Here is a 26,253-nt window from a genome sequence, read left to right as displayed (position 1 = left end):
TTTTTTTTTTTTGCAGGGTCAGGCTGATGACAGGAACATCTGGCAATTGCAAGTGGCATACTTCTAATAGCTACCTAGGAGATGAGGTGTGAGAAGCACTATTACTCAGCTGAGACCTAAAAAATTGACTAGACATGACAGAAGAGAGAATCATAGCTTTTAATTACATCCAGTTGTTACTTTGGAAATAAAATAACAAGCCTTAGTGATGGCTTGATTATCATATTGGCATCCTGTCATCTCATAATCCATTTAAGAGTAAAATTGTTGATAGCCTGGTATTTAGTGTTTATCTACTGTGTATTTTAAGGTTATTGAATTACACTCATCTGTAGTGTAAGTGACAAAGCGCAAACTACATTCTACTTAATCTCTGGACAGGTGTTGGAAAGAAGGCCAAATAGTGACATATTTATCAACACCTCTGCTTAGAATTCTTTGCAAGTGATGTATTTTCCACATCAGCCAAAGCCATTTACTCCTAACACTCTGCCTGTTAGAATAGAATCATCTTCAGTACTACTAAAATAGAAAGTTACATTTTTTTTAATCATCAAGGAAGATAAATCACTCCAATGAAGGAGCAGGAAAAAATGTATGCCATTTCAAATTAATGCATTATCAGCCAAAATAAGTGCTTTTCTTATCATGCTTGTTTTCTGACCTCTTGGTGCCCTATAATTACATTGTAAATGAAAGAAAAATGCTGATATATGAAAAAGAATATTATCCTTTTCTCAACCACTAATGGAACTTCTGTCACCCTCTGACCAACAAACTTAATCTTAAATTGGTGGAAAGCAATCTTTTAAGTACCATTCACATCTGCAAAGCGTCTTATCTATTTTTCACTTTGTAAACTTTATATAATGTGGTTCATTTGCAGGCATCTGAAAACAACACAAATTGAAACAAAACTAGGTAAGAATTCTGCCCAACAAAACCCTCAGTGTGCCTCAAAACCATACATTGCCTCAGTCTGTCTCTAGTACTTCCAGTCCAAGCATTCAAATATAATGAAACATCCTCAAACTCCAGTAGACAAAAAAAAAAAAAAAAAAAAAACACCCAAAACAAAGAAACAAAAAAACCCTGAGATGTTTTAAATATTATTTTAATTTTTTGAAGGTCTGGATAGTACTTGGGTCATGCTGTCACAGTTTTTGAGAAAACCATGGAACTGCACTTTTTGCAAATTAAAACTGAGGTCCTCATATTTACAAAACAGTTTAGGTAATATGGCTTTCTGAAAAAGTGTCAAATATAGAATACAAAAGCAAAGAATTTCAAAATCAAGGGCATATCTTCATATCACCACCACATTTCATAACATATCTCCTTGGTATATCTACACCTTCCAAGAGTTGGAATTATAGCCATAGTATACAGTGTCATTATTTATGCAATTAATTTTGAGGTTGTGAATCCTGAACTCAGCTTCTAAAATTCTGACATCTTTAAAATATTTGCATCTTTAAATGCATAAGAAGCTTCTTATGCACTAAAGCATAAGAAAAAAATATTTATTGTTGCAACCTTAGGTCTTCCCAAGATTTTGCATTTCCATGTACAATTTTCCTAAAATGATTACTTTCTTTGAATTAAAGAAATAAAGATAAGACCTCTTAGAAGGAGGTGTGACTTGAAGTGACATTCTTTTGTGAAAAAATGGCTCTAAAAAGTTTTGTGAAGCTCAGTGCTAATGGTGTGTTAATTATATCTAGTTGACTACTAACTGGCTATTAAATTTTCCTTAGGTTATTAATGACCCACCTCAGACCTTCAAAGGCAATTTTATAGCCTGTTTACATAGTCTGAAGATGGTGGCATTTGGAGACTTCCATCACATTCTGGTGAGTAGCAGGCAGGTAATCAGTTATGCTGTTAATGGAAGAATAAGGTCCATGCCAAATTAAAAAAAAAAAGGAGAGCATGAATCCTCCACCTGTATGAAATGTAGTACCAACTGCTGCCAAGGTTGCTCTGGCAACCTTGATATATGGACCTCTGGTTCATTGATATATATGGAGCTGTGGAAGGCCAGGCTCTTAAATACCTATATTGAACTACCAAGGAAGGGGAAGAATCATCCAAAAAGGCAGGATAAATATATTGACTTTATAGAAAGGCAAATAAATATCAGAAGACATGTTCAGCCATGGAACTTCTCATTCTTATTTGCCATTGAGAACACAAATGACATCCAAAGAGAATGATCATCTGGGGAAAAACTTGTAACCAAACGGAATGTTTTCTGGGAAAACATCAAACAGGGAAAAACAAAACAAAACAAAACAAAAAACAAAACACCAAACTCAGAACAAAACAAAGAAAGAGACAGAAGGTCTCAGTTAAAAGCCAAATTGTTAACCCTTGCAAAAACCTCCTTTTTGTTCATATTGGGAGATAAAACCATCACAGATAAAATCATCACAGTTAAATGTGCAGCTTTCATTCTGCTGTCTATTTACAGCCAGAAGTTTCTCCCTCACTAAAGCTTCTGCATTTTAAAGGCCTGATCAATAGCATAATGCAAAACTTTACTCTAAATTTAATTCAAAGCTTCTGAAGCATATTTTACCATTTTCATAAACTAATGTCCTAATTTTTTCTCTTCTCAGAATTATTTAATAAAGCAATGAATATAATTCAATTTTGTCATGCTTCTTTATCAATACTTTGTAATCTTCACCCAGACAGACAAGCTCTGAATTTAAAGAGAGTATTTTAATTCAGAGGATTTTTCTCTGAAAGTAGTGGTTGATCTTAATATATTACTGTCTCATATGCCTATACCATGGTCAGATAGGAGAAAATAAATCCACTTTCAATCCAGCCCCAAAATACATTATTGCAATTGCCTATATCTTTATGCAATGTTGTTTATGGCAAGTGCCTGTCTCTTAATTCCATAACCTGTTCCCAGGATATCCCTCAGGAAATTCAAGATGAAATATATAACTATATTCTTTTGGTTTTTGTTGGTTTTGTGAAAGTAAAGAAATGTTGCCCAGAAATTGGAGCAGGCACAAGGAAAAAGCTGGAGAAACCTGACAATTATTTTACGTTTTTTATATTATTACCTCATCTTCCATCTTCAAGGACAATTCTCTAGTTCGTATAGTGCAGAAGAAAATAAAACCTTTGATAACCCAAAGCAAGCATTTCTAGCACATTTCCCTGTGCTGATAGAGACTCAGAAACTCTAGGGCTAAGAAGTGAACTCACGTATTTGGATCTGCTATAATTTGGATTCTATTCATGCATTATATATTACTAAAGTTAAATAGACTATTGGTTAACATGGTCTATCTAGAGAACAAGAAATTAAGAGAGGTATCAAAATCACATGGTAAATTTGCAGGCAGTGAGAGATTGTTGTCATTTTCTTCAAAAAGCTGCATAGAAAATGGAACAAAAGGGAGGAATCATTTTCATGTGACTGCCAAGTACAGATTATCAATAATGATACACAAATACATATGGATAAATATTATATAGGCATATATAAAATGTACAACATATTTATGTATAATGCAGAAATACTGAAAAGCACAAGAAAAGTTGTATCTGGACAAAAATATTTCACAGAAACAATGACATGGACAGAATAAGTCAAATTAGCCAAAATACATATATTTAAGTTTTTATTTTCCCTTCTGGAGTGCTTGATGCAAAACCCACCAAGAGAGTTCTATTGAGTCAGAGCTCAGTTATCATCTCAGTGGAAAAAGGGTATCAGAGACATAGAAATGTCATTCAGAATTAATGTCTTAACAAACACACAGGCCTCTATGTCTGAATATTAAGATGGAATATTCAAGTCAAGGTTTCTTAAGACTCTGGTTAAACACACAAACCCCAGATGATTACTGGCCACTATGAAACCCAAGGCCTCTATAAGTTAATTAAGACCAACTGTTTTGAGATGGATGGCTGAAAGTGTTCAAGATTAACTCAAGATTTTCTGGGAGACTTCTTATGTTAATTACAAGAATGTTCTGCATGAATAGGAAGTCATGACTTCTTTGGCTTTTTCCTACAGAAGTCACTGTTTCCGTCATTAGGACTGCTAATATACTAAGAATCCATGTTGATGGCAGTCATCCACATTCTTTCTTTGCATGGTCAATGCACCTGCATTTAATTATTAAATTTAAAATCCTTCTATTTTTTTAAGATATTAGGTTTGCAAGGCAAGGTTTTGGTAGTGGCAGGGCTTCAGAGGTGGCTTCTGTAAGAAGCTGCTAGAAGCTTCCCCAATGTTGGAGAGAGTCAATGCAAGCCAGCTCCAAGGCCAAGTCCATCAGTGATGATGGTAATGTCTCTGTGATGATGTATTTAAGAAGGGGGGGGGGGGAACTGTGACACAGCGGCAGTGGAGAGAGAAGTAAGAGTATGTGAGAGAAACAACTCTGCAGACACCAAGGACAGTGAAGAAGGAGAAGGTGTTCCAGATGCCATAGAAGAGATTTCCCTGTGGACCATGGTGAACACCACAGTGAGGCAGACTGTCCCCCTGCAGCTCATCGAGGTTAATGGTGGAGCAGACATCCACCTGCAGCCTGTGGAGGACCACACGTCAGAGCATGAGGATGCTGAGACCCATGGAGATCCTGTGAAGGAGCATAAAAAAGACATTGAGGTGCTGGAGCGGGTCCAGAGAAGGGCGACAAAGATGGTGAGGGGTCTGGAGAATAAGTCTTATGAGGAGAGGCTGAGGGAACTGGGGTTATTCAGCCTGGAGAAGAGGAGGCTGAGGGAAGACCTTATTGCTCTCTACAACTACCTGAAAGGAGGGTGTAGAGAGATGGGGGTCGGTCTCTTTTCTCAAGTCACAGGCGACAGGACAAGAGGAAATGGCCTCAAGTTGCGCCATGGGAGGTTCAGGCTGGATATTAGGAAAAATTTTTTCACTGAAGGGGTTATCAGCCATTGGAATGGGCTCCCCAGGGAGGTGGTTGAGGCACCATCCCTGGAGGTGTTCAAAAGACGGGTTCATGTAGTGCTGGGAGGTATGGTTTAGTGATGATGCTCCTTGTTTGTTGTGTGGGTGTCTATTTTTGTCAGTTAGGTTGACGGTTGGACAAGATGATCTTTAAGGTCCCTTCCAACCTAGAAGATTCTGTGATTCTGTGATTCTGTGATCATCTGGACATCAGCAGCAATAAGAAAATGTAAGACAGTTCTAGATATCAGCATTTTTGGTACCCCTTTCTTTTGCCTACATAGACACAAAATTTCTGTCATAAGACCAAGAAATTTTAGACAGCTTAAGACAAAAAGAGCTGACATGAAAGAGCTCATGATAACTATATACTTTTGCTCATATCTTAGGACAAAGAAGGCAAAGTTTTTCTTTGTTAATCTTTATTCCTGCAGTAGAACTCTGAGCAAACTTTATATGCTCATTACAGGAGAACCAAAGATAATTTGTCCTGACCCTTTGTTCTAATTTAAAAGATGACTTCCACTTATTTATTTTGAAGTACTGTTATTTTACCCTTGGGATAAGAGATGAACGAAATCCAAAGGTCCTAATTCAGGGCTTATTGACTTCAGTGGCCTCTTTTCCTCAGACTTTACTGGAAGTCTTTGGCACACTGAAATCATTACCCTGAAACATTTACTGTGCAGAAATAATTCTGTCAGAGACACCAAGTAATTTCCATAGGATGATTAAAACCTGCTTAATTTCATCATATGAGCAAGTTTGAGTTTGATATAATTGTAGTAACTGGAACAGCAGTGGTTATCAAAGTGGATTAATGGGCTTCGGGGAGTCACTGTCAACTTTGAAATGGGTGGCTCATCTTAACAACTTCCTATGTGTAAAGGCATATCCCATATTTGTGAATATAAACCAGAAAGTATCCAGATAACAGAAAAAAAATATATTACAATGTTGACTAACACTGAAAAATCAAGGTAAAAAAGGAAAATGTATAGTTAAAAGAAAACTGTTTTCATTTCAAATCAAACATCAGTTTAAATTTTTTAAAGCTTTGTTAGTCACAGCTTCATAAAAGCTGTACTTTTTAAGTTGACTATGTCACCTCATTCAGCACTGGCAAACAGCTCATTTGGCTTTTAGAATTACATTTATGTCACCTAAAGAAATAAAATAAAACCTTTACATGTGATTATACAGCTTCTTTGTAAAGGTCACTCCCATTTATTTTTCTATTTGTTCCATTAGGTTGCCTATCCACAATAAAAATAAAATTGCTTCTTTTAAATGATCACAAGTACAAGAGCTTTTAAGCCTGTTCTAGGCATGTAGAACTTCTGAATTAAACATAACTAGAATTAAGTGTGGTAGTAAAAAACTCATGGTACATACTTCCCAACCAATTTCAGGGTATTTGATTTATAAAGATTCTGAGAAGTTCTTGTGCATAACCTCATATCTGTGTACTTTACCACAAGGACTTGATCAGTCAAGAAGGATATTAGGCAACTTTTTTATTACCAGCTAAGACTAATGCTATAAACTCTGGGATTAAACAACATGTACAGACTCATGTCTGGACATTTCAGTTTTCAAGTCACATTGTCAGAGCTCATTTATAACATTCTCCCCCTTGAATACAGTGTAGATTTACACACTGTCATTTTCAAGAAGAAGTGGTCAAGCTGAAATATTTTCACAAGATTTGCTGTATAATAGAGACAGATTTCAAGAGTATCCCCAACTTACTCCAAAACTGTAAGGGATTTTCTCTCATCTGTGTCAAAGCAATAACTCATTAACACTTTAAAAAAGAGTGGGGAATATGTTTCCTTTTCCTAAAGGCATAGTTTGAATGTAAACTTGTCTTAAAATTGGTATTAATATACTTGCTCACTCTTCACAAGAAACAATTTCAAAAACATGCCTTTATATTACATTTTACTTACATGAGTCAATGTGGTTTTTACTAAGATCAATCATGGTCCAAGGGAAAACCAAAAGCCACTTGTCTGTTGCCTTTCTTCCTCCTTGCATTCATTTGTTTAATTTATAAAGTTAAAGCTTATTCAATTTGTTTCTGCTACCATTGGGAGTCATGGGAGGCAAAGGGCATGCCCTGTGCAGGTGGGTGCCACTCAGTTTGTCCATGGTCAGCATGAGCCAGATGTGACCCAGCTCTTCTCTGCAAACACAGAGGTGGCATTAATGGGTTGTTAAATGCAACCCAAATTGTCTAGCTGAGAAACTGGAAATAGAGCAGGCGACACTGCTGGATGGCTTCCTGGCCAGGGCTGGCCAGTGTCAGGTTAGCAGAGAGCAGGGAGAGTGTGATCTCAGTCATGCTTACATCCCCCCAAGTGCTCCTCCAAAGCCCAACCCAAAGTGGCTTCCTCCACTGGGAACTTGCTTCAGTCTCTATTCAGCGGGCCATAAGGAGAGTAGCCTGTCAGCCCCTTTGGCCTCCATCCTTCTGGCTTTAAATTTCCTTGGTTTTTAGCCCTTTTGTTACATTTTAATATATTTTGGAAGAACAGTTAAAAATCAGGAAATTTTCTACTATTGCAAATCATGGACACCACCTTTGTCACCCAGTATTTGATTATGGAGCCTGTAATTTTTACTGTACGGTTAGTTTGAGCTTACAGGGATAAAAAGATCCCCAATATGTCTCACCTTCTCTGGGTCCTGGTTTCACTGCAAGAGAAACACTGGGGGCTTGGCCCATGCCAGGCATGTTGAATTATTATTTTTTTGTCTGAGAACCGGGAATGTTTTTGAGCATCTTAAGACAAGTTCAGTGCATGTGTTTTCCTTTTTATCAGTCAGAGAGATTCTAGAGAGATTACTTTCTTTTTCAGTATTACCAGAATGTTGTACAGATGTTGGTGTTTTTTATACTAATGGGGTATTTGCCACTGATTTTAATGAGGACAAGATAAGGGCCAAAATCCTAACTGAAAGGATGTTTTTTAAAAAAGAAGAATTATTTCATATGAATTGGTTGTGCTTTATCGGGCTAAACTGTATGCTCTGTGTTAAGTATTTGTTTTTAACTGGATAAGGCCAAAATCAGTTTAGTTGGCAATTATTCTTAAAAGAAGATACCCTTAGAAAGTCTTCATAAAAGAATTGTGCTAAAACCTTGGTTTTAAGCACAGTTTAATTTCTTTTTAATTAATCCTGCATATTTTTAAAATCTATTTGATTGTAACATTGGACAGAAATTTCATCCTCAAATAAAATACCTTGGACTAAGAGACTATATTCTCTGTCCACATTAAACTAGCTTTTAGATGATGTGACATATACTTTTGTTTGTATAAAATAGATTGTGTGTACTATGCTACCCTATACACCTGTTCTTCATGATCCCAACCACAAGCCTCTTTCACTCAGACTCTGGGAGTTATCTTATTGCTATTTTTGTCTTTGATTCCAACCATGCATATTGATCAATCTTAAAATTTATAAGGACTTCAACTGTAAAAATGTCAAAATATGCTTGGGAAACTGACTGTAGAAAACAGGATCCAAATAATTTTTTCCTTACCATTTTATCAGTTAAAACAGAAAGGTAAAAACATTAAATAAGAAATAGAAATGTATTTAACTATTTATTCACTTGAACACTGTCCAATGGCCTATGAAACATCTAAGGTTAGCATAATGAAGGTAAGAAAGAACAGGTTATCTTCCTATACAACTTCAGATTTACTTTGAAGTTTAACACCTTAATATGTGTTATTTTTACTAGTGGTAAATCAGTTTTTCCTTTTGATTTTACTGATGTTTCATAAGGTGATCAGTGGGAAACAGTACTGAAACCATATAAAAAAATTGTAATCCCCCAAACTGGTATTTTTTTGTGACACATTTTTAATTAAACTACTTATCTGCAGTTTTATGTTACAATGTGTACCCTTTTTTATTTGTAGTGGCCCTTGATTATATTTTGTAAATGACTGTGAAATGTTGCTAGTACAGCTGCAGCAAAACTTACATTTTTCTTATGGAGCTTGAGAGCCTCGTCCCCACCTGCACGCCACTGTCATTGCCAAGCCATGGAGCCATACATTTCTGTTAAGACACAAATAAAGTTTGAATTTAAGATCTTAAGTTATTTTCTCTAAGTTATCTCCACTGTGTATTCTCTTTTACCTTAAAATATTTTAGAATATTTTATATAAAATGTCCATAAAACTTACAATATCTTGTAGTCCAGAATGATAGGGCAGCCAAGCCATTTTCTTAATAAAATCATCAGACACTGCTTTCATTGTTCCTCATAACACACACAATTACAAACACTTAAGAACCCATGCCATTCAACTATTATATAGTCTTCAGTGCCTTCAGACCTAATCCAAAGTCACAGAAAACAACACAATATTTTGTTGTTTGTATGGAATTGTTCCGTGCACTTCAAAAAGGGGTATCTCTGTCTTTTTTTTTTTTTTAACTTCAGGAGATTGGCTGGCTCTGAGAGCTTTGAGATTTCCTGTGGAAATTATGAGGGCATTAAATATTTTCATCTTTTAGGTATTCTTAAAAATCTATGTTTCTGTAAGTGTTTTTGCACCCCTATCTGATTGAGAAAATGAAATTCTCCCAGCAAAAAACAATCTACATGCGCAGACTTAAAATTCACTCAACATTATTCTAGTTATGAAGTTCAAAAAGGCTTAGTTGTCAAGGAAAAAAGCTGATTTTGCAGTTATCACAGAGGTAAAAATAGCCAGATGGAGCTGCTCCTAATGGAATTAGGTGTTACTGTCAAAAAACGAGGGGAAAAGATATTGCTTTTAATCTTTCAACCATAAACCATTATATTGTACTATTATAACAATACTATTCAATTTTATAAACTGTCATTTGTAATAAAACAGTAAAGTTCTCTACATTTGCTGTAGATTTACAGCATATCTCCCCAGTTTAGTTCTGGAAAGCATTTGAGGTGACCTATTGCTGGATTTTGCTCATTACTTGAGACAGGGTTGAAAGCCAGACTTGGATTTATTACTGTCACCTCATCTGAGGGAATGGCCCCTGGCTTTCAGAGGTTCGAGGTATTTTTGCTTCTGCTACACTGAAGTGTTTCACTATCGCACTGAAAATACTGCAGTGATTCACTATTTAGTTTTGTTCTGGTGTATGAAAGGCCTGTGACACGTATGGACAAAATTACCTTATTGGCTTGATTTTCAGGAGGTAGCAAATGCTCAAAATTCTAACAGCACACTCTCTTTTTCTTAGATTCAATTTTCCCTCTCCAGGCTTCTGGTACTCTGTCAGGAAGTTTCAGATCTAACTGGGTCTTCCAAAGGTCTCCTACTATTCTTAGTGATTTGTACTTGAGGTAAAACCCTGGTCCTACTGAAAATAAAAGCAGCCTTTGATTTTGTATTACTAGTAAAATGTAGCCAGGAAGCCAAAGGAAAAGAAGCACCCAATAAAAATGAGAATCTCATTTTGGAATCAAGCCAATACACATTCCTTGCAGAAGTACCAACAAAATAGCTCATGCATTTTCCCTGGCTTAAGCTTTACTATCAGATACATAGCTAAAGCCTGCTTTTCCCCAATTTGAAACAAAACCAGGAGGCTACACCCAGTTGATTTCCGTGATCACAACACAGACTTAGACAACTGTATCATCACACCTGAATGGAAGCTGTGACATGGGGCAGATACAAGTGGTCAAAGAGTTCAGCTGAGTGGTCAAGTTGTTGCTGCTGAAGTATTTGATCCATCAAACAACAGCTTCAGGGAAGAGCTGAGAGAAGAAAAGAAAGCCAAAAAAGAAAGGGCACCTTCTTCTGCTGTTATATGACTTCAAAAATCTGGATGAGCCTTGCTTTCTTAAGCTTTTTGTTACCTTTGTGTAGTGTTACCAGAAATCTGGTTTGTTTTAAGAGAAAGAGGTTGTTGTTCCTTGCTATAAAGTTAGCTGCTTGACTAAGTTTCCATTGTGGGATTCTGATTTAACTTTGGAACAAATCTAAATCACTCTTTGGGACCATAGAATTAAGCAGGGCTGCTGGGGCCTTAAGGCTTAGTACTGAGGTAGAAATGTCCTGGGTCTCAACCAACATAAGGGCTGAGTGAGTGACAATACCCACAGACACTAGGATCTAAAGAAAATCCCCTTGGTACAACCTATGACAACAGGAAGCGTGCCTGCCTGTCCTACAGAGTCAGATCTGGTAAGATGGGAAATAACTAATGGGCTTTTGGGGTGGTGAGGATGAGACCACCCTCCCTGGACTCTCCATGAAGGTTGGCAGAAGAAAAGGATGGCACTAATTTTAAGGGTAACCAATTCTTTAATTTTCATTAGGAAGCAGGGCAGTGGACTCGACAGCAAGGGAATGGGAAATCTCATTCCCAAGACCACTAAAACAGCATTAGTTCTGATTGGTTGGCACAGGGAAGTTTGTTTTCCTTTCCCCTTTAGTACATCTCTTTTTAGAGAGTTATTTGTATTTTTGATGTTTCCTGATACACCTAGATCTAGTAACAACTTTTTTTTTTTTTTTTTTTTAAAGGGATGCTTATGTTGGAAGGACTGGTTTGAAGTAGTAAGAAAAATTCTCAGAGGATTAAAATTCACTGGAAGGCCAAACTAATTTTTTTCCTAATTCACAATTGAGAAAACCTATGATTTGCTTAGAAGGTACCCAGAATTTCTGAGGTGCAACCACAAAGAACTAAAATTAGATTTACACTTCAAACCATTATCCTCATTTCCAGACAGGTCACTCACATTTTTTGGAATTAACTTTCACCTGTATGAGACCTCTCCCCTTCTGTCTAGTCTTTACTTCTGGCTACAAGGAGCTTCTCTTGCAGCCGTTTCTCTATTCAGCTTCTTGATAATGTCATGGGATGGAGATTTTCAAAATCCCTATAGACGTATGTAATCAGAAAAGATATTAAATTTGCATTAGTAGCAGTCAAAAAGGCACATTAACTGTCTTGCCTTTCCTGAGCAGCTAGGAGTGATGTCCAAATATTTTCTTTTGCAAAAGGCTCATGTCTACAACATCTGAAACCCTCACCCCAGTACTTTTGACTAACTCGTTGACACGGAAAGTAAATCTCCTGTATTCTCATTATGGTCATCAGTAGGGCTACCTATCCAGATTTCAGATGATGTTAACAAATTATGTTACGTAACTTAAAGCTACTGCATTATTTTCACTCTGAATTCACAGCTACAGCTAACTATACAAATCCAGCTATTTTGGATTTTGAGTCATGTTTTTAATGGTTCATGATCTCATGCTGTCACTGTTGATTGTAATATGATAAAACATTGAAGTTCAAAAGATACATTTACTTTAACTGATTTAATCCGTTACTTACAGTATAAGGTTTTTCCTGAATTAATATATTAGTCTGACTACTATAAATAGTACCTGCTTTTTTACTGATTAATGTTTTGGTGTGCTCTTTCTGGAAATAGGTATTTATTTTGTAAGACCTTATTTAGAATTCAGAAAAACAGGTCTTTACTAAGGAACCTTGCATACCCCAGGAGCCCCTCAGGAGCATGTGCGTTGACCTACTCAGGTGGAGGGATATAATAGTCAGCAATGGCTAAGAGTTTATGAACTGCTTTGGACAACGAGCTTTTTTTATGTAGCTGGAAATGAAGAGACCATTTAGCTTATCTTTTCACCAAAGACATCCAAAGAAGCGTTAAGTAATGTGTCACAATATGCAATGTATTGTCTTCATCTTTAGCTATTGTTAACATTTCCGACTCACCTTTTAATTTGCTAGCATTTATTTTTAACTAGTAGGTCAATACAAGTCAGAGTTGGGGAGACACATAGATAAAGCCTGCATGATAACTGCACCAGCCCTAAATATCAGCCAGAGCTATTTTTCATTCTGCTTTCCTGAGCACCAAATTCATGCAAGTTCAGAAGTGCAAGAGGTAATGATTATCACAGACATTTAATTTCTGAGAATGTGAAGAGAACAGAGTATGCGATTAAATCCTCATCTGGTTTTAATAATTGGACTTACCAGCAGATTTACAGCAGCTGAAGATGTGTTGTTATCTCTAAAATTAGATGCTGACCTGATTTTTCAATGGAGAAATAACTAACAGACAGCGAGACTATATTTGTATTACTAATGAAAATGTTTTCTCACCCAGGCTTTCAGTCCTGGACTTGGCCTATGTTTTCTTCATATGCTCAGACTTTTCTCACATTATACCAGGTCTACCAGCAACATACATTATCATAATGACCTCATTCTCATGTAGTTCTTTACATTTCTCAGAATCTGGAGAATGAAGGACCAATTCATTTGGCTAGGATAAAATTAAATAGGCACTGGGTCCAGAAAAATTGGAAACTTATTTGTTGATGCTGGCTACAATAACTATCTATTTATATTGTATTGTTTTTCTTTGCAATACACCATTACAAGTTGGAAAACACCCTAAAACTTAAAAACGAGCTCAGAGTACTACAGTCCAGAGCACTAGCATTACTTTTGACTAGAGCTATTGACAGCATCAATTAACTGTATTAAATAGTGCAGAAAATGTAAAAATTAGACACATCTTCGTTTTGAATCAAGCCCTACCTTGTGTTGTAAGTATACTTTTAAAAGTATAGTAAAATACTTTTGTATACATACAGTGTGGCAACTACAACTGCAGGCTGCAAGAGAAATGTCCTGAGAAAATGTTCTAGCTTCTGCATGGCAGGCAACAAGGAAATCAAACTTTGAATGGGAAGAAACAGATCCTGAAGTAGGAGGAAAGTAAAATTCACAGCTTGTTCACCACATGCCTAAGTAACCTAAATTATGCCAGTGACAAGAATTAAAATGAGATGCGTAGCATTGCATTAATACTTTGCATGCTAATAACAGTATTTGACCTCTATGTAGATGTTAGACACAAATTTTTCATAGTTTCCATAGATTTATAAATCCCAGCACATAATTTTTCATCCATTGTTCTAAAAAAAAGCTTATTCGAAAGCATCATTTAGGAAGGATTTTTAAATTATTTTTGGTTTGATAGAGATTTGATTTGAACAGAGAATTTCTGCATCTTCTCTCATTTTCATAAGAAATAATAGCTGCTCATGAAAGCCAAGTCAGTTCCTCAAACAACTTGAAACATTTTGAAAGAACTTGTACTGAAGAGAATCAGATAATTGTTTTGTCACTGCAAGGGTTAGAAAAGCCTTTAACTGACAAAAAATCATTTACAATTTTACCCACAATTTCAAAATATGGTTTCAGTATAAAAATGAAGCTACTTAGTGATGTGGAAAGGCTAACAGTATGTCTTGTTTACTATAATTAGACAATAGTTTGTTGCAACATTTAAAATTTAGACCCAGAGGCAAAAGGTGTTCTTGTCTTATTGGTACATTTTTCACATAGTTAGGACTGTTTTATTTAGTAAAGTTAGTATTGCCAATTTACATCAATGTAAGGAAACATAAAATCTGTTCCAGTGGTTTTCATTTACCACTGCATATGCAAATCCTCATCTTTAATTTAACTGGAAGATCTTGAGGGAAATATCTCATTTGTAAATGACAGAGAATTCCAGTGGGGAAAAAAAAACCAAGAAAAATGTGAGTTTCACCTTCATCCATACTGCTTTCCAGGGAGGTTGTTAACTCACCAGCAAGGAATGAAGATCTCATGTCAGTCAGTGAGAGAGATTCTCTTACATCCATACAGAAGGAGTGACTCATGGACATGTGTTGGATAAAGCAGTGCCAGAAGATTAATGAAAGAATTAAAAGAAACTCCATGATTAAAAATTGGACATAGGTCCTGTAACTTTAGTATTTACATTCTGATACACAAGATTAAACAATCATTTTATGACAAGATTTCATTTTATGCAATATTTTCATCATAATTGGTAGAGGCAGAATGAAAAAAAAAATCTATTTTAAGTTTTTTAATGAGCTGATTTTATTTTTTAGCATGCAGAGCTCTGAGAAACTGAATAGCATTACCAAAGCCAGATTAGCATATGGGCAGAAACTAGGTAAATCAAGTTCCCCATGTCAGCCAATTATGTTAAATATGTGCTGATTTGCTGGTGCAGGCAGATATCCCCACAGCAAGTGTCACTCCACCTAAAATTTCACAAGTTGGAATTAACATCCATACCACTCAGCACATGTCTCACCTGCTGTGTGTGACTCTCAGTCACTAGTGGACTCTCTGTGACGTCTTTTGGTGAGCAGTTCTGTAGCTTGAGTACTTGATAAGCTAAGTTTTGGCCTATTAACTGCTAGTTTCATTTGACCCTGTACAAGAAAAGACAGAATGATCACTTCCACTTTCTTCTGACAGTTTCACAGGCTTCAGCTAGACCCTCTCAGAAATCTCTTTTATAGCTTGACAAGTCCAAGTCTACAAAAGCTGTTCTTTGTATGCAAGCTCTTCCACACTTTCAGACATCCTTCTCTGACCCTACTCCAGACCCTATACCATTTCCGAGATGGGAGGACAAGGTCTGCGCAGGGCAGGCAGGACATATGCACCTCCCAGAATATACAGTGGTATACTGATGCTCTGCTTATTGTCTGTTAAGCACATACCAGACTTACCAAATGCAGATAGTTCTCACTGTCTCATTTTATACTTTTGTAACTTGAAAACAGACCATTTCACAGGTAAGGGATTTCTTCTGCAAACTATATTTCCAAATAATTTGTTCTGCTTGGTGGTCTGTATAAGATAGTAGGCCTCCACATACAGGCAGGAAAGAGACAAATGTTTCAATTGCGTGTGAAATTAAGGCTCTTATTGCTTGCTAGTAGCGAATCAGGAAAAAACCACACTTAACTCAAAGTGGAATGGGACTATGAAGTGAAAACAAAATGAAATTCACCCTAGTAGGACAAACACATTTTGATTATGGAAGAAAACATTCTTGGCTATGTCTTTTGAAGTGAGTGAGATCTGGGAAAGAAGGGAAGCTTGGTCTGGTTTTGATAGAGATTTCAATACCATCTAGAGACAGAGGAGAACTCATTTAGAAATACAATAAAATTTGGAGCAGTCTTCATCATGAATAGGATTTGAATAGTACCATATGTATGAATCTCTAGATATGAGCAATACTTACTACATGCTGCACAACTTGTGCTTCCATCCAGCCCCTAATATATATAAAATGAGAAACATAACCCTTTCTTCATTCTCTTTTACCCATTATGGATGAAATTACAAGCCCCTCATGGACAGTATAAGCTCCAAAGCAAGGATCGATAGTTGATTCAGTTGAAGAGAGTAAACGGTCCACAGATATTTACAAATTCAAAAATCTAGACTCAAAAGAAGGTAACACAATAGTAAGGTGTGTTTTTTAAGAAGCTGTATCTCAGCAATATGCCAACAGTATATATTAAAATCAGAGACAAGAGTTAAGAACGCTCTGAAGGTAAGTGTGGGAAATGAACTTAGTCACCAGCTATTCACAGGACAGACCAAACTACTTATAAGTGGTGAATTCACCAAGAATTTACACTGGCTAGGAAATGGATGGCAACTGCTAACATGAAAACTCATCTTAAAGAACCTATGCAGGCTTGAACAACCTTATCCTGGTTTGAGGTAGAACAGAACCAACTTTCTGCTCAGTAGTTTTACTCCTTAGCTAGGCCCCTTCTAACTCTCTGAAATTAACAGCATATCGTGCAAAAAACTGTTCATTCTCATGTGCTTATGGTAAATGCCAAGGAATGGTATGCAGAGAGACTCTTGGCCAAGAAGGCCAGTGGCATCCTGGGGTGGATCAAGAAGAGTGTGGCAAGCAGGTCGAGGGAGATTATCCTGGTGATGCCCCATCTGGGGTATTGTGTCCAGTTCTGGGCTCCCCAGTTCAAGAAGGACACAGGACTGCTGGAGAGAGTACAGCAAAGAGCTACAAAGATGATTAGGGGATTAGGACATCTGTCTTATGAAGAACGGCTGAGGGACTTGGGTCTTTTTAGTCTGGAGAAGGGAAGAATGAGGGGGGATCTGATCAATGCCTATAAATACTTAAAAGGTGAGTGTCGAGAGGATGGGGCCAGTCTTTTTTCACTGGTGCCCCGTGACAGGACAAGAGGTAAGAGGCACAAACTTGTACATAAGAAGTTCCATCTAAACATGAGGAGGAACTTCTTTACTTTAAAGTTTGGCAGAGCAATGGAACAGGCTGCCCTGAGAGGTGGTGGAGTCTCTGTCTCTGGAGACATTTAAAACCCACCTGGACACTATTCTATGCAACCTGCTCTAGGTGGGCCTGCTCTAGCAGAGGGGTTGGACTAGATGATCTCCAGAGGTCCCTTCCAACCCCATATCATTCTGTGACTCTTGCTTAAAGTTATTGCTATAACAACAAAGGCCAGCTAACTTCATTATTTGCCCTGCTGGATGGTTGGAAATGGAAAAGCATAGAGGAGCCACACCTGTGGGGAGGAGTGAACAAAACAGGTGATCAAAAATTGACCAACAGGGTATTCCACCCCATCTGCTTCATACTCAGTATAAAAGCTGAGGGATGAAAGGGTCAGCCCTCTTTCTTCAATGGCTGATGTCCGAGGAGAACCCCATCTCTTCATCTCCCTTTGATTCCGATCTGAGCATTCCTGACTCCAGGGCTGGAATACAGTTCTGATTCATCACTGAGTCTAGTCTGGGACTTCCCCCATACCTGCTGGTGACGTCATCCTGGAGCTTGACCCTCTTTCTTCAATGGCTGATGTCCGAGGAGAACCCCATCTCTTCATCTCCCTTTGATTCCGATCTGAGCATTCCTGACTCCAGGGCTGGAATACAGTTCTGATTCATCACTGAGTCTAGTCTGGGACTTCCCCCATACCTGCTGGTGACGTCATCCTGGAGCTTGACACAGTTTTGTATATATTGTATCTATTTAATTATTTCATTTTCACTATTAATATTTCATTAAAGTAGTTCAGTTCCTTCTAAAGTCGTAAATCTTTTTATCTCTCTCCTTCCCCTCCTCCAAGCAAGAAGTGAGGGAGAGCATCTGTCATCCATCGTTGACCAGTCCAGCCCAAACCACAACTAACCTCAATTTAGATTGAAAACTAACTTGCACATAGTGAACAGCCACCTAAAGAGATCAAGAAGAGATAGGAACTAATATGGTTGAGGTTAACTTATTCTGAGTCCTAATTATTTACTTGCTATGACCTGTAGAAGCAGACAGAAAGGGATTCAGTGCAGAAAAGTAAATAAACATTCCTCCTGATGCCTGCAGATTCCTCTTTGCAAAAGTGGGCAGAGAAGAAGACAGAAGTGGATCAGGATAGTGTTCTGTTTCTTTAAAGGCATGAATCTCCTTTCTGAAGAAGGAAACTCTTCTTAATCAGACTTCGAATACAATGCTGAAACACACACAAAAAAAATTTAATGGTCTGTGTTAACAACTAAAATAGTGGATAAATATGATCTTTAGTGAGACACTAAACAGATTTAAGTATGACACAGACTAAGGCATAGGAGCAAGAAAAGTAAAATGGTGTCATTCTGCAGTGATAAAAATGTACAAATGAATGACACTTTCTTGTAATTCACTAATTTAGCCAAGGAATAGGAAGGCATTAAAAAGATAACAAGTGGGGAGTGGGGAGAGAACTGTCACACTTAAACATTTTAATGGTATCTTAAGGTTCATTACTTAGTTTTAGATATTAGCCAGAATACTTTATAAATCACTCCTGCTATCCAGAACTGACTCATCAATCCATAGTCTAGATAAGTTTCTCTAACCTCTAATTGCACAACCTTACTTCAGATGAGCTCTGTGGCTACAGAAATTCTTTGAGCTGGAACTAAATTTGATTTAGATCATTGCATTAGAGAGATTTGGAAAGTGTTTCTACAAGTGGAGCAGAATGAGAATTTACATTCTTCTCTCTATGAAACATCCACTAACACCTTTTTTATCACATTAGTTATAATAGAATGACACCTACAGAAAATTCATCTTCTCATTCCCTCTCCTCCACCTTTCACCATTTCTTTGTCCCTTGAGACAGAGCCCATGTGGCACTTCAGCACCCAGGGAGAGATACGGCTTGTAACTACTACCACAACAAAATAACAATAGGCAGCAGTGTTAGAGATTGAGGAGGTACGGAAAAAATTCAACACTGTATATACACCAAGGAATTTCAAAAGGGTTTTTCACAGGTCAAATCCTACCACAGTGTTTCTCTCTTCAATACTCCTATATTCATTTAGGCAGATTAAATAAAAGTGAAAATAAATTTTACAAAGTAAGGTAGAATATAAGTGCTCTGTCTTGGCCACATTAGATTTGTCGGTCATAAATAGCTGTAAGTATTTTCTACTGTTAGCAAACATTTTGCTTTTGATCTTTACATAGACAAAAGACACAAAATCCTTCAAGACCTATTCAGCTACTTTATAAATCTAAGCTAAAATATCCACAGACAAAATATTAAGAAGAAAAATACACTAATGTTACAATTTCACAAGCTGTTACTTGGAAAATCAGTTCATACCTACAGACCTTTGCTGTGCCTTTGAACAGTGAAACGGTTTCTGTTTTAATACTTGTTTTGTTAGTCTGGTCTATTTGATTCTACTCCCCGATACATACTGGTGTATCCTCATGTACCTCCTAACACTTCCTGTCCATTTGAAAGAGATGCATCAGGTACTGGCTTTGTTGTGGTTTAGCTTGTCTCACAACTCTTCTTTTAAGAAATGTCAGCCCTCCACTGACAGGCAGGAGTCCAGTTTCCATGGCCCCACTATGGGGCAGGAAGGAGCCTGGCCGGAGTTCTCCTCCTCCTACCCTACCATACCGGGTGCTCCTTCCTAATCTGGCCCTAAAGGACCCATAGAGTGAGACATCAGTGAATTTGGCATTAAGGTTGCTTGTAAAATGCCTTTGTCTCCTTTGACAGCCTAAGAATAATGAACTTTTCCTGGCTGGGTCCTCTCAGGAGCTGTGGTAAGGATTGCCTATCTGACCTGAGTTCAGATCCCAAGTGAAAGCAGCAGTGCAGAGACACCACATTTATTTTTTTAATCTTAGTTCTAAACAATTTTCACATCTCCTCCCAGTCTTCCTGGAAAAGGGTCAGATTCAATTTGGTTTAAGTACTGGGCAGAGGTTCAGTAAGACTGCATCCGAAACAGCAGTTTTCCTGAGAAGAGAGAATCATGTTCAGAAGAAAAATAAAGTAGAATAAACAGTTGAAGAAACCTAAAGCCTCTTCCTACTCCCACCTCAATGAAATATCAGCAAGTGATTAGATTATATTTCTCCTATTCATTTTCTTTAATATAAGAAAGGGACACACATAGTTTAACTCCCAGCAGTAATTCAGATTAGTCTGGAAAATACAGTTCTCTACTGGACTGTATTTACATTCAACCTATTAGATAAATGTTCAGCCAAAGGCTTCTCTCACTTACACAAAGAAACCTACCAGATATAGCACAGTTTGGTTGGGGTATGAGGGCAGAATTTGTTCCAGTCTCCTCTATATGACCAGTATTTTTGGTATGCTCCTCACAAAGATCTATTTTACCACCTTTGTGCCAAAATATTCTCAGGATTAAGCAATTTTCACCCCTTCCCTCTCCAAATTTGGGACTCTCATCATGGCATTTTGGCTTTGGTACAGGTGTTGAAAACTAGATTAGATGAAGGGGGGAAAAATAACTTGATAGCATGATGCAGATTGGCATGAAGACTGCATTGGCACTAGCGTGAGATAGTCAGGTTACTCAAGAGTAGTAAAGCTTCAAGAAATTATTCAGGTCATCCCAATACCTCCTCACTGTAGCAATTCTTGTAACAGGTCCAAAATATACTGTAATGCTCATTTACAATGATGAAAGTAATTTTTCTCAGTATGGATAAATCAATACCAAATGCATAGTAACATTATTTAAGGAGATAGCACTGCTTTAAATAAAATCTTTGTTTCTTGAATGTTTTTGTTTTAAATCTATAGCGTGGAACAATATTTCACTAAACTTATTTTGCTGAAGTATCTTTAAAAGTACTTTAGGACAAAAAAAATTAGTTTAGATACCTGTATAGGGTCTCTGCCTCTCTTGCTCTTCCATTATATATGTTTACTAAAAATATATCTTTTCAAATGGCCTCCCAAAGCAATCTCTAAAGAAAGCAGTAATTTAGTAAGTGGAAGGCATTATGAAAATAACTAAAATCGAAGTCTTGTTTTAAACACAGACATTGGACCAGCAAGACAACCCTCTGAAGGGATGAACTGCAAATTTGAGGGGCACAGCACTGGAGGCAGACCCACCAAAGGAATTCCTTCTTAAACCTGGTGTTGACAGGATAACAGCAGTGCTGGCTCTTACAAGAGCGAGCCAGCATATAACTCAATACGCAAGCTGTGACATACATTAGCTAAAATTAAAGAAAATATTAGTTGAAGCAAGGTGATGGATTCCCAGTTGACAACAGGATTAGAAGTAAGAATGTAAATTCAAATGTGGGATGACACCTCCCATCACTAAGATCAGTCACAGTGTTTGTGGCTTCTGCCATTTAGTGACCAACATCAAACAACAAATAACAAATTGCTATTTGTACCAAAGAAAATGGAAAAACAACAAAAACTTTATGTGATTGCATATACACGTAGGGGGATTTCTCCCTTACTAACATTTCATTATAGATGATCACCAGAATTGAGGAGTTCAGTGCAATTTTATATTTCCTGCACATTTTTACATGACCTAAAAAAGGGAAAGAAGGGAATGCTCCAGAGTCATGCATAGCTCTAACAGCGGCTTCTCCACAACTCAAAATAATTCGTAGTTCAAAATAATTTATGGTATTCAAATCTCACCTTCTCTTATGGAAAGCTCTGCCTATTGAAGTTATAACATAGGGAAAGAAAAAAATTGCATATGGCATATGCTTTGCAACTGTCAGAAGTCAGTTACCAGAGATAATAAGAAGGTCAGGCACTTCTCTGGGTCTGAAAGCACGATGTGAGAAGGACCTGCATTGTTCATTTGAGTGTTATAAGAATAATAGTTGCAATGAGGTGTACCTCAAGCTGATGCAGAAACCTCCTCTGAACTAGAAGAAGTTGCAAAATTGGCACTTCAAACAGCAGTTCTGGCTTCCAATGAGCTTTAGCTCCTTTGAAATGGGGCTGTGGGCCCATCACATTTCCCAGACAGCCTGCATGCAGATGCTTCTTTGTACTTGCAACTTCTTCTGATACTGCTTTCATAAAAAATCCACTTTATGCAAAAATCAGTGTAGAATTTAAGACTGGCAAAGATCGGCTTATTAAAACTTCTCACAATTTTTACTAAAGGAGTTAAAAATATAGTGATGGAGTGATGGATTTTTACAGAGGAGAGGAGAGGAGAGGAGAGGAGAGGAGAGGAGAGGAGAAGCTCATTCTTGAAAGTTAAAGAAGGTTCAGCAAATTTTCAGTCTGAACTGAAAATTCTCTACTTTCATCAAAAGACAAACATAACAACAATTTTTTTTTTGTATTCTAAGTATAAAACTGTCATCTCCTTTTAGAATGTATTTGGCTTGCTCTGAACTTTCTTTATGGTCATATGAAATAGCAGCAGTTTTATTTTTGTTATCTGCTAAATCTATTAACTTAAAATATCCTTCTGTAACACTCTTCTAATGCATCTAAAATGAATATATTGTAAAGGAACTGTAGCCAAAAACCATATAACCTCTCTTGTACATTAAATTTTAATCTGGCTCTGGAATCAAGTCCTCAGAATATGAAAATGCATTCTGACCTTTTGTATATAAGATATGCATATGATTCACACTTGATAAATGAGTTTTTAAACTGGATGGCTTTTTAGGAGGAAACTATTAATTATACTACAAGCCCAATTGTTTTCATCTTCTTATCTTGCACATTTTATTTTTAAAAACTACACTTTTTTCATTAAATAACAGTTTGTAACAGTTTTATAAACTTTAAGGAAATCTTTCCCAATAGTTCCTATAGGTATTGATTTCTTAGTCTAATCTTGTATTCTCAAACTGTTCTTAGGAAAGGAAGCACGCTACGGTTAATCCTTCATTCACATCAACAAAAATCATTTTAAATTTATACCAAACAAGATTGTGACTTTAAAAGATTTTAAGCATGGGTAATAACCACTTTTCCTGTTGCTACTAATTTAAATATAAACCAGGAACTGTGAGATATATGTCACGCACTGATCAGGTATATAATGAACAGGGGCACCATGCAATATTTATAGGTATTCTTCATGCAAAATTTAATGGGATTTTTCTTGTGTAACTCTAACAACAGATAATTTTAGCTGAATTTTAACAAGTTGTTATGGTGAGACTTCTCCTGCTCAGTACCACCAAAGGGACTAGATAAATAATAGATACTAAAGATATTAATTATAAAAATAGATATTTTATATCTATTCTTCAAGATTTGCCCTGAAAAGAGAGCTTTCTTTGGCTCTTTCATCATTGAAGGTCTATTTTGTTCCAAAATCTTTATAAATTCTTAATTTCTGTTTGATATTTTAAATACGCCTCCATATTAGAGATATGACCAAAATACAATGAAATATCTTATTATGCACCATAAACCTATCTCTAATACCAGCTATAGTTTGAAAATTTGGTAGCGAAAAGGAAATTATTTTTGCTTCTATTTTTCATCAACATATATAACTATGCCTCTACTGCCTCCATAATTAAACATACAATATTACTCATTCTAAAAGCAAAAAATGCTCATATTTCAATAGATAGGTTACTGTTAAAAATATTTCTTTTATTTCAATTTTGGTTTGTTTTTTTTTTTTTCCAAAAAGACTAAATAAAAAACAAGTAAAATAACTTTTGTGCTTTCAAAATGTCTGGATTGTTTTTCTCAGACATCAACAGATCTGGCTGAAGACTAGAATACTAAATCAACTCATTTTCTCTGTAGTTATTTACACATTCATCTGCACATGTATGCAGTCATATGCCATAAATACATCAGTCAATCCTAAAGAAATCTAAGAACAAGAAGAAAATATGGTACATGATTTTTTGTTTTGTTCTTTTGCCATAAACAAGATTTCAGAGAGACAACAGTTGTGCCAAATGCTAAAGCTGTTCACTGTCAATGGTTTATGGAAGTTTGTAATATAAAACACATTCTTCAGGATTTCAGCTCAATTTTTTTTCCCTGATTTAATATTAATATTTCATAAATATGGCTGATAAGATGCTGAACAACATTATTTCCATCTTAAACCTACTTCTTTCTCCCACAGTATAATAATGATGTCATTTAACCCACTTGAGTCAAAAATAAATCATGCTATAAATATAGCAGACTGTTAAATGTAAATCTAAAGAATCCTTTGAACTATTTCTTTAAAGATTTTCCACCTTGTAGTGGTTCCATGACAGTCCATTTGACGGGCAATACAGAGGAAGATCATCAGTCTGAAAAAAAATGAAAATTTACAATTAGATCCCAAATATGCCTTCCTCTCTAGATCCCAGGTATATCCTCCTCTCTGTTCCTCTCAGTTATTAAGAATACCAAGTCAAGAGAGGTGATGACACTGATGAAATTGTGCCTTTATATTTATTTATATTTATTCTTATTTTCATATTTATTTTTATGTGTATGTGCATTTGTATGTGTATACTATATACACATATATAAACACATTATATATATAAAGACATATATATATGGAATATAGGTGTCAGAGCATTTACATGAGAAGCAGGACACTTGGATTCACTCAGACTGGTTGGTTGAAGATACGGTAGTCTTTGAATCCCACCTCACTTCTGAGTCCTCCATTTCAGTTCCTGGTCAAAGGATTATTTTACGTTTGACAACAAATGGTGAATGCAGAAAACATAGAGATAAGCCCTGTAACCCGGTTATTAGGGTACTTTGCTGCTGCTTGAAGCCAAATTCCTCAGGCTAAGGAAAACTATAACTTCTTTGTCCCATTTCATAGAATCATAGAATCATAGAATCGTCTAGGTTGGAAGAGACCCTTGGGATCATCGAGTCCAACCATCTACCCTACTCTACAAAGTCATCCCCTACACCATGTCCCTTAGCACTGCATCTAAACGGCCCTTAAACACAGCCAGGGATGGTGACTCCACCCCCTCCCTGGGCAGCCTGTTCCAATGCCCTATCACTCTTTCGGTGAAAAATTCTTTCCTAATGTTCAGTCTAAACCTACCCTGTTGGAGCTTGAAGCCATTCCCTCTTGATCTGTCACTAATTACCTGTGAGAAGAGACTAGCCCCAACCTCTCTACAGTGTCCTTTCACGTAGTTGTAGAGAGTGATAAGGTCTCCCCTCAGCCTCCTCTTCCTCATACTAAACAGTCCTAGCTCCCTCAGCCGCTCCTCATACGATTTGTTTTCCAGGCCCTTCACCAGCTTCGTTGCCCTCCTCTGCACTCGCTCCAGCACCTCGATATCTCTCTTGTATTGAGGTGCCCAAAACTGGACACAATACTCAAGGTGTGGCCTCACCAGTGCTGAGTACAGGGGCACAATCACCTCCCTAATCACTTCCTAGGGAAGTATTCAAACAACAGGTAAGAAGGAAGCCGTCCTGACTCCCCTCTGGGTGCAAAAATATCTTCATCAGCACAGCCTTCTTACTGCCATACAGGCTGGAGCTTGCTGCTTACATGCAGGAGCTTGTTGCTCAGGGGCTGTGCAAAATGCTCCACAAGGTGAGCACAGACCCCATGGAGAGGGGTGAGCTCCCATCTTAGGCATCTTTGGAGACCTTCAGACATAGTCACTTATCCCAGTGGGACTATCTAAACAGCATTTGTGGGAACAGATATTTAGTTTTAAAACTGGACCAAAGGCAGTTTGAGTGTCTGATGAAAATACCTTATGGGACCTCACGGAACCACAAGATCTGTTTCTGACATCTTTTTCCTGCTCCTGTTTATCCCTAGTTATTATATGGCAAGATTTTATACATAAATGTAAGATTGCAATTTTCACTCTGGAGAACAGGGCTCTAGAAAGTAAATGCTCTAGATTAGCATTTATATCTCTATCAGATTTAACCCAATGCCTGTAAGGGCCCGTGCACTGTGGAGCACAGCCCTGCAGCTGTGCTCTCCTGGCAAAAGCCTCTGATTCATGCTCCATATCTTCATGTTAGGGTCCAGATTAGCCCATGACACTTGAATATTTGTTTCTGCACAAATCTACTCTAATACACTCCTGCTTCTGATTTTTTCATTCTAAAGACAAA

The 26,253-nt window shown here is 37.0% G+C and overlaps 1 protein-coding gene and 1 long non-coding RNA gene across 2 annotated transcripts; both read right to left on the bottom strand.

Moving 5' to 3' along the window:
* Positions 1-3,693: 3,693 nt before the first annotated feature.
* On the bottom strand, positions 3,694-14,742 carry LOC106902112. Its single transcript, XR_001414429.1, has 3 exons — positions 14,619-14,742; positions 8,955-9,031; positions 3,694-4,616 (listed from the first exon to the last, which is right to left on the bottom strand). It is a non-coding gene; the product is annotated as an uncharacterized LOC106902112 (long non-coding RNA).
* A 10,322-nt stretch (positions 14,743-25,064) lies between these two features.
* LOC106902045 lies at positions 25,065-25,780 on the bottom strand. Its single transcript, XM_014965211.1, is given in 3 exon segments — positions 25,065-25,467; positions 25,469-25,539; positions 25,649-25,780. Coding segments are annotated over 3 exon segments (606 nt in total).
* Between the last annotated feature and the right edge of the window lie 473 nt (positions 25,781-26,253).

Source organism: Calidris pugnax, unplaced genomic scaffold (genome assembly GCF_001431845.1).
Source record: "Calidris pugnax isolate Ruff unplaced genomic scaffold, ASM143184v1 scaffold41, whole genome shotgun sequence".
Lineage (NCBI taxonomy): Eukaryota > Metazoa > Chordata > Aves > Charadriiformes > Scolopacidae > Calidris > Calidris pugnax.
The sequence above is the reverse complement of the archived record's forward strand: the minus strand, read 5'-3'. Positions and strand labels throughout refer to the sequence as shown.